The sequence below is a fragment of the Melospiza georgiana genome, chromosome 23 (genome assembly GCF_028018845.1).
Source record: "Melospiza georgiana isolate bMelGeo1 chromosome 23, bMelGeo1.pri, whole genome shotgun sequence".
Taxonomy (NCBI): Eukaryota; Metazoa; Chordata; class Aves; order Passeriformes; family Passerellidae; genus Melospiza; species Melospiza georgiana.
This window is the reverse complement of record NC_080452.1, coordinates 4899153-4916627: the sequence shown is the minus strand read 5'-3', so window position 1 is coordinate 4916627 and position 17475 is coordinate 4899153. Positions and strand designations below refer to the sequence as shown.

Below are 17475 nucleotides of genomic sequence, written 5' to 3'. Positions count from 1 at the left end.
GATAAGATTGTTCCAAGTCCCATCCTGGCCTTGAACATTTGTTATTAGACAGCACAAGAACAAGAGTGAATCCCAAATTCTGCTGGTGGCAGCACATCAGTGACCAGGTGCTCACTTGATAAACTCCAGAGCTTTCAAACAGGAGGAGCTGTGGGCAAGGAGAGCCATCCCTCACCATGGAGTGGGATGTTGATAGGCTCTCAGTGGAAAGAGGATTTCCCCCAGGATGGAGATGGTCTGAGTGCAAAGTGCATCTGCAGCAGCTCAGGGCTTGTTGGGCAGAGAGGCTGATGAAACATTGCCAGGGGCTCCTGTTGGAGTCCTGTGCCTGGAGGTGTCCAGGGGATGACTGGACACAGCACTCAGTGCTCTGGGCTGGTGACAAGGATGATCCTGGGGGGCTTTTCCAATCTGAGTGATTCTGTGATTCACTGAATGTGGCTGCCAGGCTCATCCCCAACACTGAATGTGTCTGTAGACAAATCACTGTCACTCTCCTGGGAACTCAGTGACCAAACCATTACTGGATACAGAAAACCTCACAGTGTTTTTCCTAGTGTGTGGGAACTGCTATCCCCATCCCAAACACAACTCCATCACCACCCCCAGGTAAGAAACCCACTTTGTATGGGTCAACACTGCTTTTTAATACTTGTAAATGCTTTGTAAAATTGCTTATACTTCCTCAATAAACAGCTGCAGAGAACATAGGTGGGTTCTTCAAGGCTCACACGGGGTGTTCACCACATCTGTGTGCTGGAAGAGAGGTTGTGAGGTGTTTCCTCCCTGTGCCTGGTGCCTGCACCTCGGGGCAGCCCCTGCTCTGGGGGCTCCACAGGACCCTGGGCACTGCCTCGGTCCCTGCTCCCCCTGTGGCATCCCACCCTTATGGGGGACGGAGCAGCCATGAGCCCTGGATGCTCCTGCTGGAATAGGACAAAAATCAGTCCACCAAAAATCAAAGCCTTATTAGTAAATTACACACTTGTCATAGAAATTGCTCTGTTATTCCCTGATCTACTCTATTAACCCATGGCAATGGGGTTTGGATAGAGGGGAGGAGGAAAGGGAAGAGAGACAGGAGGAGATTAATTAGAGAGAGAGAGAGAGAAATCAATCAATCAATCAATCAATCAATCAATCAGCAATCCTGGCTCCAGCACGTTGATCCTGCTGTCCGCTCCACGGGGTGTGCAGGGTGCTGCCTGGGGGTTACATTTTCTGGGCAGGTTTCCGCAGGTCTCTCCTTTCCATGCAATGAGAGTTCTCCTGCAACGAGAGTTCTCCTGCAATGAGAGTTCTGCAACGAGAGTTCTCCTGCCAGCCCCTCCGTTCGGGCCCTCCTGAGCTGCCTCAGGGCCGTGAGGGCTCTGACCGTGCCCAGCCCAGCCCGGCCTGGGCCCAGCCGGGAGCTTTGTGCCAGGGGAGCGCTGCCCTGGCCCCGCAGGGTCCCCTGTCCCGCCCGTCCTGCCCGGGGCCGGCATTCCCAGCTTCTCCTGCCCGGGCTCTCGGCATTCCCAGCCCCTCCTGTCCGGGCTCTCGGCATTCCCAGCCCTTCCTTCCCGGGTCAGCCATTCCCAGCCCCTCCTGTCCGGGCTCTCGGCATTCCCAGCCCTTCCTGTCCGGGCTCTCGGCATTCCCAGCCCGTCCTACCCGGGCTCTCGGCATTCCCAGCCCGTCCTACCCGGGCTCTCGGCATTCCCAGCCCCTCCTGTCCGGGCTCGGCATTCCCAGCCCTTCCTTCCCGGGTCAGCCATTCCCGGCCGCTCCTGCCCGGGCTCTCGGCATTCCCAGCCCCTCCTGTCTGGGCTCTCAGCATTCCCAGCCCGTCCTGCCCGGGCTCTCGGCATTCCCAGCCCCTCCTGCCCGGGCTCTCGGCATTCCCAGCCCTTCCTTCCCGGGTCAGCCATTCCCGGCCGCTCCTGCCCGGGCTCTCAGCATTCCCGGCCCCTCCCGAGCCCGCCGCCATCCCCGCCCCGCCATGCCCGGGTCCGCCGCGCCGCCAGGGGGCGCAGTGCGCGGGCTCGGGCCCGGCCCCTCCCCCCGGCGCGCGGTGCGTTTGGCGCGCGCGGCCCGCGGAGGGGGCGGCGATGGCGGGAGGCGGCGGCGGGCCCGGAGCCGGGCCGGTGGCGCAGGGGCTGAAGGAGGCGCTGGTGGAGACGCTGACGGGGATCCTGTGCCCGGTGCAGGCGGTGCGAGCCGCTGCTGAGGAGCAGGTGAAGGTGCTGGAGGTGACGGAGGGTGAGTGAGGGCCGCGCTGAGGGGATGGGGGGACCCCAGGCCGCCGCCACAGCCATTCCCGGTACCGGCGCCTCATGGCTGCGCCCTGGCCTCGGCCGACACTTCCAGCCCCGTCGCTGGAGCCGGCGGGAGGAGGCGGCCGCGGCTGCTTTCCTGCCGGCTGTCGGTGTGTGCCCCATGTCTCTCCCGGAATCTCAGAACATTTGGGGTTGAGAGGGACCTTTGGAGATCATTCAGGCCAAGCCCCTGCCCAGGCAGGGTCACCTGGAGCAGGTGACACAGGGACACGTCCCGGGGGGTTCGGAATGTCTGCACAGAGCGACCTCCCTGGGGAGCTGTTCCAGCGCTCTGCCTCCCTCAATGTGAAGTTCTTCCTCATGTTGAGATAGAACTTCTTGTGGTTTAGTTTATGGCCATTGCTCCTTGTCCTGTCGCTGGGCACTGCTGAGAAGAGTCTGGCACCAAGCTCTTGGCGCCCGCCAAGGTGGAGGTGCTTGTGTGGATTGCTGAGATTTCCCTCTCAGTCTGCTCTAGACTAAACAAGCCCAGCTCCAGAGGCTCTGCTCACCAGAGGGATGCTCCAGACCCCTCATCATCCTTGTGGCCTCACTAGACCCGCTCCAGCAGCCCCGTGTCTCTCTCTGGAGCAGCCTCTGCCTGCAGCAGGGCTCGGGGCCGCGGGCACGGCGGGCTCTGCCCTGGGCACGGCGGGCTCTGCCCTGGGTGATCTGGGCTGCTGTGTGAGACCTGGGCACCAAGGAGCGCTCTGAGCTCACCAGGGTGGGCCCTGCAGGCTGTGGCTCTGGGTACCTTGGTCCACCTCAGCTGGAGCCCCCAGGATTGTCACAGGAGGATCATGGAGAGCCCTTCCATCTGCAGACCCTGCCCTGCTCCCACAGGGATCGCCTTCACCTCCAGATGTCTGTCCTGGTGTGTGCCCATGTCCTGCAGGTTGTCATCTGTACATGGGGTGTTTGAGGTTGGGGGTGGCCAGGATGTAGCTGTGCCCTCACCCAGTGTGAAACTCCAGTGACAGAGCTCCACTGTCTGTCTGAAAGCTGAGGACAGTGGAGCTGAATAGCAACTGACCTATGGCTTTGGAAAGAGAGATTCTAAATGAGCAAACACCCCAAGTTCAAGCAGTGTCTCTAATCATTCCATTACTCTTTTGGCCTTTTTATGGTGGCACTAGGTCAGTTCATGCACTGGCTGCTTTTTCTGTGTGGAAGATACAGTTAAAAACCTATTAATGCCAACATTTTATTTTGCTTCAGCCCAAATCACTGGAGTTTGTAGAAATCAAGGGAAGATTTGCAGATGATCTGCTGTGACAGGAGCTGGAGAGTGCAGCACTGCAACCCCAGGCCTGAAGTTTTGCCTGTGGCGTGGCAGCTTCATGGGCTGGTTGTCTGTGGACCCTCCTGGAAGTTTTGCCTTCCCTTTAGTCTGATTGCACTGCTCTGAAGGTGTTTTGTGAAGTGTTTTGTGAAGCTCAGAAGTGTTACCAGAGGCAGTTTGTGGTGCAAAGAGGGAAGGTGTAAGGGTGAGACAGGGTCAAGAGTGGTGTTGTGATTTTGCTGCTCTGGGAGTGAAGGCAGGCAGATTGTTTGATAAAATTTTGTTGTTGTACAACAAAAATTTTTTGTTGTTTGTTCCCTTAAAGTGCTTGTACCACACTCAGCTTGGCTCTTCCTGGCATTAGCAGGAATTCTGTGTGTTGTCCCCACAGCTCTTGGAGTTTCATGGAGTGGTTTGATGCCATTGCAGCAGCACAAATCAGGAAGTTCTGGGAGCTTCACTGACCATGGAACAGCCACTACTTCAGTGGCAGCTTCTCCCCAAAGAGTGTGAACCTTTCCACAGTTATTTGGGTGACAGATTCCCAGAGATGAATGTTTCCTGAGGGTTCTAGGCAATGGATGTCCCTGAAGTGCCTTTGAGAGCTCAGGATTGGAGAATTGCATGTAGTGGATGTTAGGGTAAGAGGAATGGAGTCATCTACCCTTTTGTTTTATCATGCTTTTACAAATCTGTTCAAGTCCTGCAGGAGGCTGCAGGACACCTGCACGAGCAGCTGGAGGGAGGGAGTTGGTGTCCTGAGGGCCCTGCAGGAGCAGAGCCAGGGGAGTTCAGCAAGGACAGACAGACAGACAGCAGGTTGTGCTCTGGGACAGGAGAAGGCACTGCTGGGATGTGGGTCAGGCTCTGCCTGGCCAGGAAATGCCAGTGCCTGCTGAGCTGGGCAGGGCCAGCACAGAGCCCTGAGCCCACCTGCCCCCGGGCTGTGAGCAGGGCCAGGCAGGCTCAGCCCTCTGCACCCAGGGCTCTTACACCACTCCTGGGCTTCCTGGGGGGTTTTGCTGCCAGCCCAGGATGAGCCACAGCAGCAGAGGGGCTGAGAGCAGCAAAGGGTGGGGGAATTGCAGCACTCACTGCATGAGGGGATGCTGGGCTTGAGGGGTTTTCCACTGGGGAAGCAGGAGGGTTTTGGGAGTGGGTCTGACAGCAGCTTCTGGTAACTATGATGAGATTGTCAGGAACTGAGAGGTGGGAGAGGATGAGGAATAAATGGGCACAAACCCAAAACAAGAGGTTGCAACTGGATATAAGGAATTTTTAAGCAGATTGTCTCTAAAAGCTGTGTTGTTTCCATCCTTGAGTATCTCCAAGACCTGCCTAGAAAATCTGAGCACCCTGATCTTATGCTGCAGATTCTGCTTTGATCGTGGGGATTTGACTGGAAACCTCCCAAGGTTTTATTATTTTAAATTAAATGAAATATTTAATTATTTTGCACCCCTTTGATTCCTGCTCTCTCGTACTAGTCAAGCAGCATGGGAGGAATAAGCCATATTGCCCTTTCTGTGCTGTCTTTGGCATGGAGAGCCTTGCAAAAACCAGAGGAGGAGCTGCAGGAATCTGGTGTGTCCCAGCACCATATTACTGAGGTAGAGAAATGTAGATCATGGGTGTCACAAGTTCTTTAAAAGACCAAAAAATTTATCATTAAGCAGCTTGAAGATGCTGAAATAGAAATGAAGAAATAGGAAAGAGTACAAGTGTTGGCACTTCTAATGCAAAGCAAAGGAAAGTAGGGCAAAAGGAGATTGAGAAACTAGTTAAAGTCATAAAAACTTAAAATGCTTTCAAGTGTTGCAGAAGCAGAAAAGGTTTCAGAGGTGTTCAAAGCCAGTGACTGACTTGGGAAGGTACATGCAGTACAGAAGGACTGCAGAGGAGCCAAATTCCTTGTGCTGATGTTGACTTGCAACATTGAGGAGCCTCTACAGGAGACACATCAGGGAATCCACATCAGATTGAAGCCTGAGTAGGAGCAGTTCCATTTACCCGTGCTAAAGAATGGATCTCCCAGAGTTTAGAGGGACTTAAACATTTAATTACTGTGCAAATGTTGGGCTGTAAAACCTGCCACTTAGGGACCAGCTTCATACTTACTGGTAAACATGGGACAGCCTCAAGTGAGGGCTCCAAGGTGAAGAGCAGCAGGGCCTGGCACAGGGGAGTGGAGTGGGTTTTGCATTGTCTGTTATGGTTAAAATTCAGCAGCTGGAATGAGAAGAGACAGACACATGAAATTGCTGTGGCAGAAGAATTGTTTGAAGGAGTCCTGGGACTCCCACAAAGCTCTTAGAAAGTTCACTTGCTGAAACTTTTTTTGCAGAAACTGAACTCCTGACCACAGCCCCTGACTGGCAGGGTCAGGAGTCCAGGAGAGGCTGAGCTGCTCAGCACATCTGTAAATGGTGTGGACAAAGTTGCTGATAGAGCTGCTCAGTCTGGCAGAGGGAGAATCAGTGGCACAAATCACAAGATGATTTCACAAGGTGGGGTGAGTGCAGCCGCAGAAGGTTTAGCTGGTCAGGGTTGGGCAGCAGAGCAGTGCTGGGGGAAGGGGAGCCAGTCCAGATAATGCCCTAAAAAGTTATGGGCGGTCCTAACCATTGTCCTGGGAAAAGAAATCCCATTGTGTGTGTGGAGAGGTCCCTGAAAACACCCAATCACTGCCCTGTCATGCTCCAATGAGCCAAATGGACCGTTAAGGAGGGAACAGAGAACAAAGCCATCACAAATTCCTCATGCTTCCACAGCCAGTGCTGCATGCATTACTGCCTGCTGCTCCTGCAGGGACCAAGCACAGAGACTCACAGAAATGTGGAAAAGCTTCTGTTTTCAAAGACATAATTCATTGGCTTTTCTGCCTGGGAAAGGGTTAGCAGAGATAGAGGCCCTGAAATAATAAGCTACAGAGAAGGTGAGTGAGGAGGGATTGTTTGTGACTTTTCATGAAGCTGAGATCACAGAATCATGGAATATCCTGGGCTGTCAGGGGAAATGGATCTGAAACAGGCAGAGTTAGGCTGTGGCTGCAGTGTGCAAACTGGAATTCATTGTTGCTGGATGTTAGAAGTAGAAATAGTTTTAAAATGATTTAACATTTGTGGAGGAACAACCTCCTCAAGAACCACTGAACACAGTGGTTGGATGTAACATCCACTTCAGGAGGTTCCTAATGCCAGCATTCCCTTGGGGGTGTTGGGGCAGCACTGCTCTGCCCCCACCTCTTTTCCTAAGCTGCTCATGCCTTGGGTTGTATGATGTGGTTGGGCCAATGCTGCTGTTGGCTCTCCTGTGTGGTGTGTGCTGCTCTCTCTTCCAGGCAGGTTTCAGCCAGGTGAGGATGGTGAGTGTGGAGGATGCAGCTGAGCTCCCTGCAGCAGGCTGGCAGTGAGTAGCAGTGCACAGCCAAACCTCTGGAACAGGCTGGACTGTTCAAGGGGACTGTCCTGACTCCATACACCTGCTCTGGAGGAATGTGGGATGTCTCCTCTGATTAAGGGCATGGGAGCAGTTTCTTCCCACCGTGTCACCCTTTGGCAGCTGCCTGATGTCCTCAGCAGCTCAGTCTCTCACCTGCTTCTGCATCTTCTGTCTGCTGAGGAAGCAGGCACCACGTGGCAGATTGGGGATGGGAGGTGCATCACTGTGGTCTCTGGAAAGAGGAGAGCTCACCTGGTGACCTTTGCTGGCTCTAGGTTTTAGTGGAACATCAATAAAATAAAAGCAATGCTGAGACTGCAGGGGGAAGGCAGAGAAATGAGAGCTGCTGCTGTGAGTGTGTCTGACTTGGCTCCACTGTGGAATCAGAGTGTTGCTGGTGAAGTGGAGCTTCTGTTCCCTTTATCTGGTCCATCCAGGTGCATCACACACCACCCTGATGGTGTGCACTACTGCCAGTGATATCACCTGAGGATAGTTACCCAGGGTGGAAAAATGGTCTCTTCCTTTGGGTCTTACTGTATTGGAGAGCATGTGTGGAGCCCAGGTGATCTCCAGGAATGCCAGAGCAGGAACTCTGAGGAGTTCAGGTCCAGCAGGAGGGCTCAGACTGCTGGGAATCACAGACTTCTGAGTTGGAATGGACCCACAAGGGCCATCCAGTCCAACTCTGTTGAATGGCTTACACCCTCTCTAAATTATGTGGGTAAGGAGGTTTAATGGCAGCTTCTCAGACAGCTGGAAAACACTGTTCTCTGCTTGCTGGGTTAGATTCCAAGTTTGATGCTTTATGATGACAGTATTTAGTTTCTGAACTCTTGTGCTCTGGAAATGTGGTGGTGAGAGGTGAATGGCTCCAGGCTGGAGAATTGCCTTTCTTTTGCCTGTTTTATGTGTTTCTGTGTGTCCTTTTTTCAGGTAGAAAGGCATCATAAGGCCATCTTCAGCATGGCTTATGTTGTGACACCCCGTGTGTGAAAAGGCACCTTCAGCTCAGTCCTTTACAAGGTTTTTTGCTGCCAGAAGCTGAGATGTGCAGGTGGCTGTGAAGATGGTGCTGACCCTGGCAGAGTGATTCCTGTGTCAGTCTGGGCATGCTGACCCTCTTGTCCATCTTGTTTGAGACCAGTCCTGTCCAGGAGATAACCAGTGCTTTGACTTGGTGTGATTTCAGAATGGGAGATTTGCTTTATGGGTCTTGTAAATGTTCTTTCACCATCTCTTCTTCCAGAGCAGGTGGCTCAGCACATTCAGTTTGATGCTTTAGAACTTGTTGATTCCCTGATGGTGTTTTCATGATACAGTTTGTGTCAGTTTGTGCCAGAGCACCTACAGGTACCATAATGGCACAGAACACATTGCATCACTTGTGCTTCCCTGGTTCAGCACATTCCTGCTTGTGGTCAGCTCCTTCCCAGCAGATCCTCTCTAACGTGGCTCAGGAGGGATTGCAGTGTGGCCTCAGGTACTCTGTGAGTCCATGATTTATGTGAGTCCATAAACCCCAGCATTGTTTGGAAGGAGAGATTCTAGAGAATATGAAGACATGACCACAACATGTGGTTTTGTGGTGCTTTTGTGGCTGTAGCTTCAATTGTGGTAGAGTGAGTGATGGGCAGAGATGAGTGAAAGTCCTGTGGGTGTCTTGAGCTGAATTCTTGATGGAGTAAACTTTAACATTGAACTGATTTGTAGCAGGGAAGTTGAAACAAGAAATGGCCACATTGCAACATATGATGCTGCCTGTCAGTATCAAACACCACCCTGGTGTTTGCTCTGTGAAATGCTGCAGGTATGTTTGTAGAGAGAAGTTGAGAAGAAGGGTTTCAAAGGAGATACTTAAAACCAGCTCAGCTTCTGGAGAAGAGTGACCTCAATCTTTCTGTCTTTTGCTGAGAAATGAGGAAAATATGAATGCAGTTTTAGAGGTGGCTAACAAAAGGAATGCTTTTGGAGCAGTTCTTGAGCATCATGATGGAGGATGAAGAAGTTCCTCAAGGCAGCACATGTGTAGAGTGTCAGAACTCTGGCTCAGCATTAGATTCTTGCTTGGTGTTTCCTCCTGTCTGTCTGCAGGTCCTCATTTCATTCTGTGCTGGTCTGATCTCGTGGCTGGCCCTGCTTTGAGCAGGAGATTGGACTGGGTGACCTCTCAAGGTCCCTTTCAACACAAGTTTCTTTATGATGATGTTACTGAAAGCCAGTCCTGTGGAAAACATCTGTGCCTGTGTGGCTGAGGACCAGGATGCACAAAGGTGGGCAAGTATTGAGTAAAGGGAACTCAGTTTCTGGTGCTGCTGTGATGGTGGTGGTGAGATCCAGGCTCTGCAGACCAAGTGTTGCTTTAGTTTGGAGTGTCAGTGGCCATGGGATACCTGGATTCACCAGACTGCCCCACAGTCCTTTCTCCAGCTCACCCTGTCTCTGCCCCCAGCAGAGACAACCAAAGGGACCTCCAGCAGCTCCTGAGCACGTCCATGCTGAGCTGGACTTGGTCAGTGCTGACCCCTTTCAAGGTGCAAAGATTCACTAGAAACTTCTGCTCATTTATTCCTTCCTGCTTGCTTACAAGTAATTTTTGGTTTCATGTGGCTTTGTTTGGCAAAAATGTTGGGGGTGAAGAGGTTACATAAACTGGTTATGTGGTAGATAGAGGAGGAGGGTTTGATTTTATTAATATAGAGGTTAATGAGGAGGAGAAGCAGAGCCAGTAGAAAATGTGTTTGCCAAGTGCTGTCTATGCCAGAGCACTTAAATAAAGCTTCATTAAAAGCTTCTAATCTTTGAGGTTTACAGACTTTATCTTGGGGAGAAGACTTGGTCTTTCTGATATCTCAAATTTACAAAATATAAGTGGAGGAATCGCCTATCAGGGTCCATTTGAACTGCATTTACCCATGATATTTCCAGCCAGCTGGGAAAGATCCCAATAATAAACCATCCTTTGAGAAAAGAGGAGCCAGTGAGCTGTACAAGGATAAGTGTAATGTCAGTCCCTGGAAATATTCTTGGAGCAGCTCCTTAAACAGCTTGTCACTGTCTGTAACAATAGGATAAATAGCTGCTACACAACTAGTACTGTTTTATGTGATCTGTTCTTGATAAATCCCTCTGATTTTGGTTTGACAGGAGAGCTGGCTTATTGCTTAAACAAGTGCTGGGTGTGAGTGGTCTGAATTCAGCAGGATTCCTGATAGTAATTTGCCACAATGGTAATTTCTCAGTCAAGAAGATGCAGTTTTGTCATATTTTTAAGCAGGACATCAGGCTGAAAGCCTGTGTGTGGGGGGGGGGTGTCAGTGGTTATTGTCAGACCCAAGGGGTTTGCAGGACAGAACTCTGGGTCACTGCAGCTGTGAGTGGCTCTGGTGTCCCAACAATGGCACTGCAGTCTGCCTGGGGAGCAGAACTAAGGTGTTGGAAAATGGAGAAACTAAATATTGTAAATCACAGACCATGATTTAACCTCCTCCTGCTGCCATCAAACCTCCTTACCACATAATTTGGAGGACTGTGTGCAGACACTGCTCCTCTCTGTAGGGTGTAAGCCATTCAACAGAGCTGGACTGGATGATCCTTGTGGGTCCCTTCCAGCTTTGCAGTGTATGCAGAGAGAGTACATCAAATGCATATATGTAAACAAATTCAGGGTTGTGAACTAATATACTGAGTTGTAGCTGTGTGAAGCAGTTGCACTTACTCTGATTTCCTTTATATCTATTTCTACCCTTTTTAGCTTTCCATTTATACTCCTCATACCCTTCCAACTTACCCTTTAAAGATGGGGCTGAAATGCAATGCCACACTTGATCATGGAAATCACAGACAGCACACAGAATAATGACTGCTTCAGTTAAGAGAAGTATTATGTTAAGTACATCTTGGAATGAGGCTCCCTGCTTTCACAGCTGGGATAAGAGGGTTATTTTCCTCTTCCTTAAATGCATGATCTGTGAAGGAAGGGTAAGGGAACTGGGTATGTTCAGTGTGTGCTGTGGAAAGTGAGAGGCAATTATCTCCCAGCCCAGAAAAGCCTCTTAGCAGTGAGGTGGGTATTAGGAGACACTCAGGCATTTGTGAAGCCCTCAGATGTGCTGCTGAGGGAAGTCATAGAACTCCTTTTAGAAGAATTTTCATTCTGTGTTTGTCAGGGGTGCTGTCAGCACGTTTAGCCTGTCTGCAGGAGGCAGGGTGTGCTGACAGGACCCCAGGGCATAACTGCTGCTCCACAGCTTCTAAGAACTGAAACATCACAAATGTGTTTCTTAAGCAGACTAGTGAAATTAAATGAAGTATTTAGGCCAGTTAGCAGCTGCCTGTAACTTCAAATTGCAATTTTAAGCAAATTTATTGAGTTGTATGGATTTACCATATCAGAACAGCTGCTCTTCCAAGCTTTTATTTCCTGTGCTCAGCATCAACAGGATTGTTCCAAGTGTTTGAATTTTGCCTTTGCCTGGCAAGAAGCCACAAGAAGCTCTGACTTCCTCTGGACAGATTCTTTGCAGGACAAGGTCCCACAGCCCTGGGGGCTGTCCAGGCAGTGCTGGTGTCGCTGTGCCAGGCAGGGATTGCTCAGGAAGGTGTTGGTGTGTCCTGGGCACTGGTGGGGTAGCACTGGCACAGCTGAAGTGATGCCTGCACATCCCTGTGGATGAACCCAGGGTGTCCACAGAGGCACAGCTGCCTGCCCTTCTGCTGCTGCCTTACTCCATCCTGCATCTTTTCCATGCATCTCTCCTGTAGAAACTTAAGTAGTGATTTTACATTATAGATAAGACTTTTATATATGCATTTAAATAATTTGCTAGTTATTATTAGCCTGCATTGCAAAATTTTTTGCCCATGAAAAAAGGAAATAAGATGCCAAGGCAATAAATGAAATTTTTGTGGAGAGCACAGGGGAGAATTAATGCTTAGGATTTATTTGAGTAGCTGTGCTTTGGAATTGCCTTTTCCTTCTTGCATATGAGTCATTCAATTGGTATGATGTCCTTTTCCAAAAACCTTGATGACTTTTGCTGTGTGGCAATAAAAGTTACAATACCAATTTACAATACCAATATTTGGTTTTTTTCCTTGCAGAATTTGGTGTTCATTTGGCAGAACTGACTGTGGACCCTCAGGGAGCTCTGGCCATCCGGCAGGTGAGTTTTCCTGGAACTGCAGAAAGAATTTAGATGGAAATTTCCTTAGTTTTTAAAATATTCTTCCATGCTTTCAGGTGAAATATTGGAAATAGCATTCTGAGTCTTTCTTTCAACATTATTCTGGTGTTATACTTTAACATTTGTTGAGTTTTTATTTTTTTTTTTAACTTAATAAACCTGGTGCTGAGACAATACTGTACTGGAAATGGACACAGCTTAGGAGGTGGGTGGTAGACATCAGCTAGCAGAAGTGTGGCTTTTCTTTGCAGAAACTTTGTACTGGAGGTGTTTTCCTCCTTGGAAAGGAAGTTTTGGTTCTATATTCCTTTAGTTACTTTGTGACCTGAATCTTGTGCCTTTCTAGAGCTGCTGCCTTGGGTCAGTGCTGTGCAGGCCATTGCTGCTCAGTGGATGCCCAGCAGTTATTTTCACTGCAGTAACTCTGTGGTCCATTTCATGGATTTTTAACATTTTTGGCAAGTCCTGCTGCCCCTCTAAAAGAAGCATGATGGGACAGGAGGCTGAGCAAATGGGTCAGGGGTGATCCTTGCAATGGTTGCAGGATGTGTCCCTGATTGCTGACCTCTCTCCTGCCACAGCTGGCGTCCGTTATTCTCAAGCAGTATGTGGAAACTCACTGGTGCTCTCAGTCTGACAAGTTTAGACCTCCAGAGACCACAGAAAGGGTAAGACTTGGTTTTACATTATCTGGTTTATCCATCAAGAATATGAATTCTTTAGACACTTAAAGAAGTGCCAGCACCCATGTGTATTTTGAGGATTAATGGCTTCAGTGACGGTTTTTTGACAATTTGCACTTCAAAAATCTGTTTTTAGTCGCCTAAAACAACTGGGCTTGAGAAGCTTGGGCTGCTTCCTGTAGGGAAAGCTCAGCCACAATGCTCCTGTTACTCTCAGAATAAGACTAGAAGAAAAGCTGCTTCCTAAGTTTCACCAATACTGGTTCTGGCAGTCTTTTTTTTGGAGATTTGCTAAATCTTTTGTTGTACATCCTGGGACTTATTTTCCCATGACAAATTTTAGGTTAAAGCTGCTGTGTTTCATTGAGAATCTGCTCAGCAGGAGTATTTAACAGCTAAGATGGCCAGAGATTCCAGCCCTTTCCACTCTGACTGTTGACTGGAGCATCTTTCATATCTAGAATATGATTCATCCCATCCAGAGATAATTGCTTGAATTATGTCCCAGAAGTGGCTTTTGTTTTTTCCTGTCCCTTCAGGGCTGGCTGACTGTTCTTGTTTACTGAAATCTTCCAAAGTAAGCAAACACAGTCCCTGACACTGGAGCTGGGATTTATCTCAGCTAACTCTGGATGTTTTCCATGTAGATCTGTACATCCTGTGTAGTTGCAGCTGTGTGCTGTTTACTCTGTGCTTGTCTGATGCTGTGTGTGAGATGATGCTATGTTAAAACACACCATGAAGTTTTCTCTAAAAAATTACAGGGTGTAGTGTGCAAGAGTGGTTTTGTCTGGAGTACTGCGGTGATTAGGACTGATCAGATGAATAGGGGGGTTGGTATTGTGAGAGGACAGGAGGTTTTGTATTGATTGCTGTTGTAATGAAGTTGATTGCTTCTAGGATTGAAGAGATACCAGCTAGGTGTAGGGAGAAGATTACGAGGTCGACTGAGGCTGCAGTGTGAGCTAGGTTGCTGGCCAGTGGAGGGTGCACTGTTCAGCCTGTGCCAACACCTGCTTCGACTGTGGAAGATGCTGGGAGGAGAAGGAAGGATGGAGGAGTAGTCAGAAGCTTATGTTGTTGTGGGAATGCTATGTCTGGGGCTCCAGTTATTAGAGGAACTAGTCAGTTTCTGAACCCTGCAATTATAATTGGTATAACTATGAAGAAAATTATTACGAAAGCATGGGCTGTGACAACTACATTGTAGACTTGGCTGTCTCCTAGAAGGGCTCCAGGTGGGCCTAGTTCTGCTCAGGTGAGGAGGCTTAGGGCAGTACCTACTATTCCAGCTCATGCACCAAAAATTAGTTATAGGGTCCCAATATCTTTGTGGTTAGTTGAGAATAATAATCGGTTATTCATTTTGTAAAACGAAAATTCATTTTGATGAATATTCCACGATGATTCATTTTGTATTGAGTCAATATCAGGACGCAGCCATAGGTCTAGATTTTTAAAATGAGATTGTGCTGTGGCTCTGTTGTGAATGCTGTTGTTTCCCCAGGCCAAAGTGGCAATCAGGGAGCTGCTGCCCAGCGGGCTGCGCGAGTCCATCAGCAAAGTGCGCTCGAGCGTGGCCTACGCCGTGTCAGCCATCGCGCACTGGGACTGGCCCGAGGCCTGGCCCGAGCTCTTCAACCTGCTCATGGAGATGCTGGTCAGCGGCGATGTCAACGCGGTGCACGGAGCCATGAGGGTGCTCACAGGTCTGTGGCTGCCGTGCCTGGGCAGGGCTGCTCTAGGGAGCTCTTCGGGCTTTTCCTTGTGCCAGTATTGTGTCATGTTTCATCCAAATTGAAGAAGTTGGAATTGTCTTCCTCTCTTCCCCTGGTGCTGTTGCTGGCTGTGGAGTTGTGCTCAGCAGGTGTCATGAGAGCTGGGGAAGGAGGTGCTGTGCTGCAGGTTGGAGCTCAGAAGGGACTTGGACTGTAACACCCTGCTTTCCAGATACCTGCACTTTTTAGTGTGATATTTTCTGCTTGCCTTTGAGGATTGCCTCAGGTAGATCAGATGACCCTAGTCTAGTGAAGTGCAAATCAGCATGTTTCAATTCTCTTAATTTTTCCCAATAGTTCTGTTGTTGGTGTTCCCTAGAAACATTTTTTGGATTGAATTTCTTATAAGATTTGGATTCTTATAAGATTGGATTTCTTATAAGAACTTGTCTTCTTTTTCCATTTTTTAGAATTTACCCGAGAAGTGACAGACATACAGATGCCACTTGTAGCTCCAGTTATTCTTCCAGAAATGTACAAAATTTTCACAATGGCAGAGGTAGGATCTTCACAGTGAGGTTGGTATTGGTGGGAAATGAATTCCCATTGGTGGGAAATAATTCCCATTATTAAATTAGTGGGAATGTTTCTTGGAACAGAGAAACTTCAGATTTAATGGTTAAGTCATACAGCAGTATGAGTTAGACTTAAAGAATTTTCTTGATGATATGATAGTTGATGGCAGCTAATGTTTTAACAGAAGAGTTGAAGCCAATAATAAAATAAGAGAGTAAATCTAAAGCAAAACTGAAATACAATTAAAATATAATTAAAGGAAGTATTTTGTGTAAGAAGAATGTTGTGTTCCTGATGTTTAACTTCTGTCCAGGTGTATGGGATTCGCACGAGGTCACGTGCAGTGGAGATATTTACCACGTGTGCCCACATGATCTGTAACATGGAGGAGCTGGAAAAGGCAAGAATTTAACTTGACATACAAGATGCTTTGAATTCAAACTGAGTGAGGTTCTAAATAATTGTTAATATGGAAATGAAACACTGGAAAATTACATATTGTGTCAGCTGGAATTTGGGGGAAGAGGCTGTAATTTAATACATGTAAAGTAGCTGACTGCCTGCTTTACATGCATGCCTTGATAGTGGGACTTGGTTTCCATAATTAAGGTTAATTTATGGTTTATCAACAGACATGCTTGTAAGAGCTCAGGGAATGGGGAGTCAGCATGGGGAGGAGATGGAGTATCATCTCTTTGTTTATAAATCTGTAACTTGGCTTCCAGCCTTCAGCTGAGCCCTGTCCCAGTCACCTGCCAGGCCTTGGGTAAGGAGGGACCCTTGGGCAAAGCTTTGGTTCCAAGCTCCTGGAGCTTCAGCCTGTGCTTCAGGAGGTGCCTTGGCCTTGTTTCTGAAGGGGTGGGGGAAGCCAAACCCAGCCCAGTTTTGGAAGAATAGCTGTTAAGAAACAAACACAGCAGTCAAGCAGCTTTAGATGTGAGTCTGCTGTCTGGCTCTAACTGAGCACATCTGCATTGTAAAAGGCCTTTGACAAGTGGCTTTTCCAGCACTCCCAGACAATAAATGGTTATTTTCAACTTTTTGGGGTGTGAGGATAAGGAAGGGTGACTCTCAATCTAGTGGCTGTTCCCTCCCTGTTTGCACAGGGAGCTAGCAACCCAGTGCAGACTTTTGGAAAGTTCTGGTAATTACATTGTATCTGTACTGCCATGAGGAGGTTATTCCTGCACTGTATCATGCAGCTGATACCAGTATCTAAGAGATAGTAGTAACTCCTCTGTCTTATTCTGGAGAAGGGCTGAAAGTGTCCGTTACATTGAATACTAAACCTTTTCTATGAAATTTGAACCTTTGAAATTTTATTAAAAAAAAAAAAGTAATCTTTTTATAAATGGCATTTCCTAATTGATTTAAACATAGGACTTCCGTGTCCTGGCTCTGGATTTATGAGGAATAATCTCAATAAAATTATTTTGGTCCTGTATTACTTGCTCTGCCAAGGACTGATTATGGAGTGCTCTGACATCTGGAAAAATACTTGCTGTATTTTCCTAGGCAGAATCATCCTGTTAATCTTCAGGCCAGCTGTTGATACTCAGCTTGTTTGGTTTGGGGGATGGAGGCTCTGCAGGGAGATAAATGCCAGCCACAGGGTTTGGGGTGATTGTGTGTGTGATGGAGCCACCCCAGGTTGGTTTTGAAGCCTGGGGGTGCTGGGGTGCAGGATTCAGCTCATCAAATGAAATGATGGGGTGAGCACTGCTCCTGGGGCTTTCCAGACTGGATTGACTGGATCTCTCCTGAGACTCCAAAGTGATAAGTTGGATGTGTGTGTGTTTTGTGGGAGCCTGTGCTGTGGGGTTCTGAAGAGTGGGATTCAGCTGAGCTTAGTTCCTTACCTAAAGAGAGAGCCCAAGTGATGTTTGAAGCAGCTTTCATGTGACTTTGCAATATTCTGCAGTAGCCATGAGTTTCTCTTCTATTTTTTACCAGCAAAGTGCATTTGCTGCTGCTTCTAGTGCTTTACCTGTCAGATGTGGGGGTTCTGTATCTGATATTCAGCTGTGCTTGCATTGTCTGTAACCAGGGTGCTGCCAAGGTCCTGATTTTCCCTGTGGTGCAGCAGTTCACAGAAGCCTTTGTCCAGGCCCTGCAGATGCCTGATGGACCAACATCGGACAGTGGCTTTAAGATGGAGGTTTTAAAGGTGAGTCACTTAGGGCTGGTTAAGTGGAGAAAGATCTGAATACCAACACACAGATGTGCTGGAAAACAAGCTCAAGTGGCAAATCTCCCAGTGTGCTCATGGGATGAACAGTGAAGGCTTTTGCC

General features: G+C 48.6%; 1 protein-coding gene across 1 annotated transcript in view; it reads left to right on the top strand.

Moving 5' to 3' along the window:
* The first annotated feature begins 2081 nt into the window (after nucleotides 1-2081).
* The window catches only part of IPO9 (importin 9), a 41197-nt gene continuing 25803 nt past the window's right edge, over nucleotides 2082-17475 (top strand). The window contains exons 1-7 of the mRNA XM_058039657.1: nucleotides 2082-2241; nucleotides 12124-12185; nucleotides 12788-12874; nucleotides 14397-14598; nucleotides 15078-15166; nucleotides 15497-15583; nucleotides 17231-17350. Of these exons, the coding sequence (XP_057895640.1) occupies nucleotides 2091-2241; nucleotides 12124-12185; nucleotides 12788-12874; nucleotides 14397-14598; nucleotides 15078-15166; nucleotides 15497-15583; nucleotides 17231-17350 (798 nt within the window). The 5' untranslated portion in view covers nucleotides 2082-2090. The remainder of the gene's footprint in view (nucleotides 2242-12123; nucleotides 12186-12787; nucleotides 12875-14396; nucleotides 14599-15077; nucleotides 15167-15496; nucleotides 15584-17230; nucleotides 17351-17475) is intronic.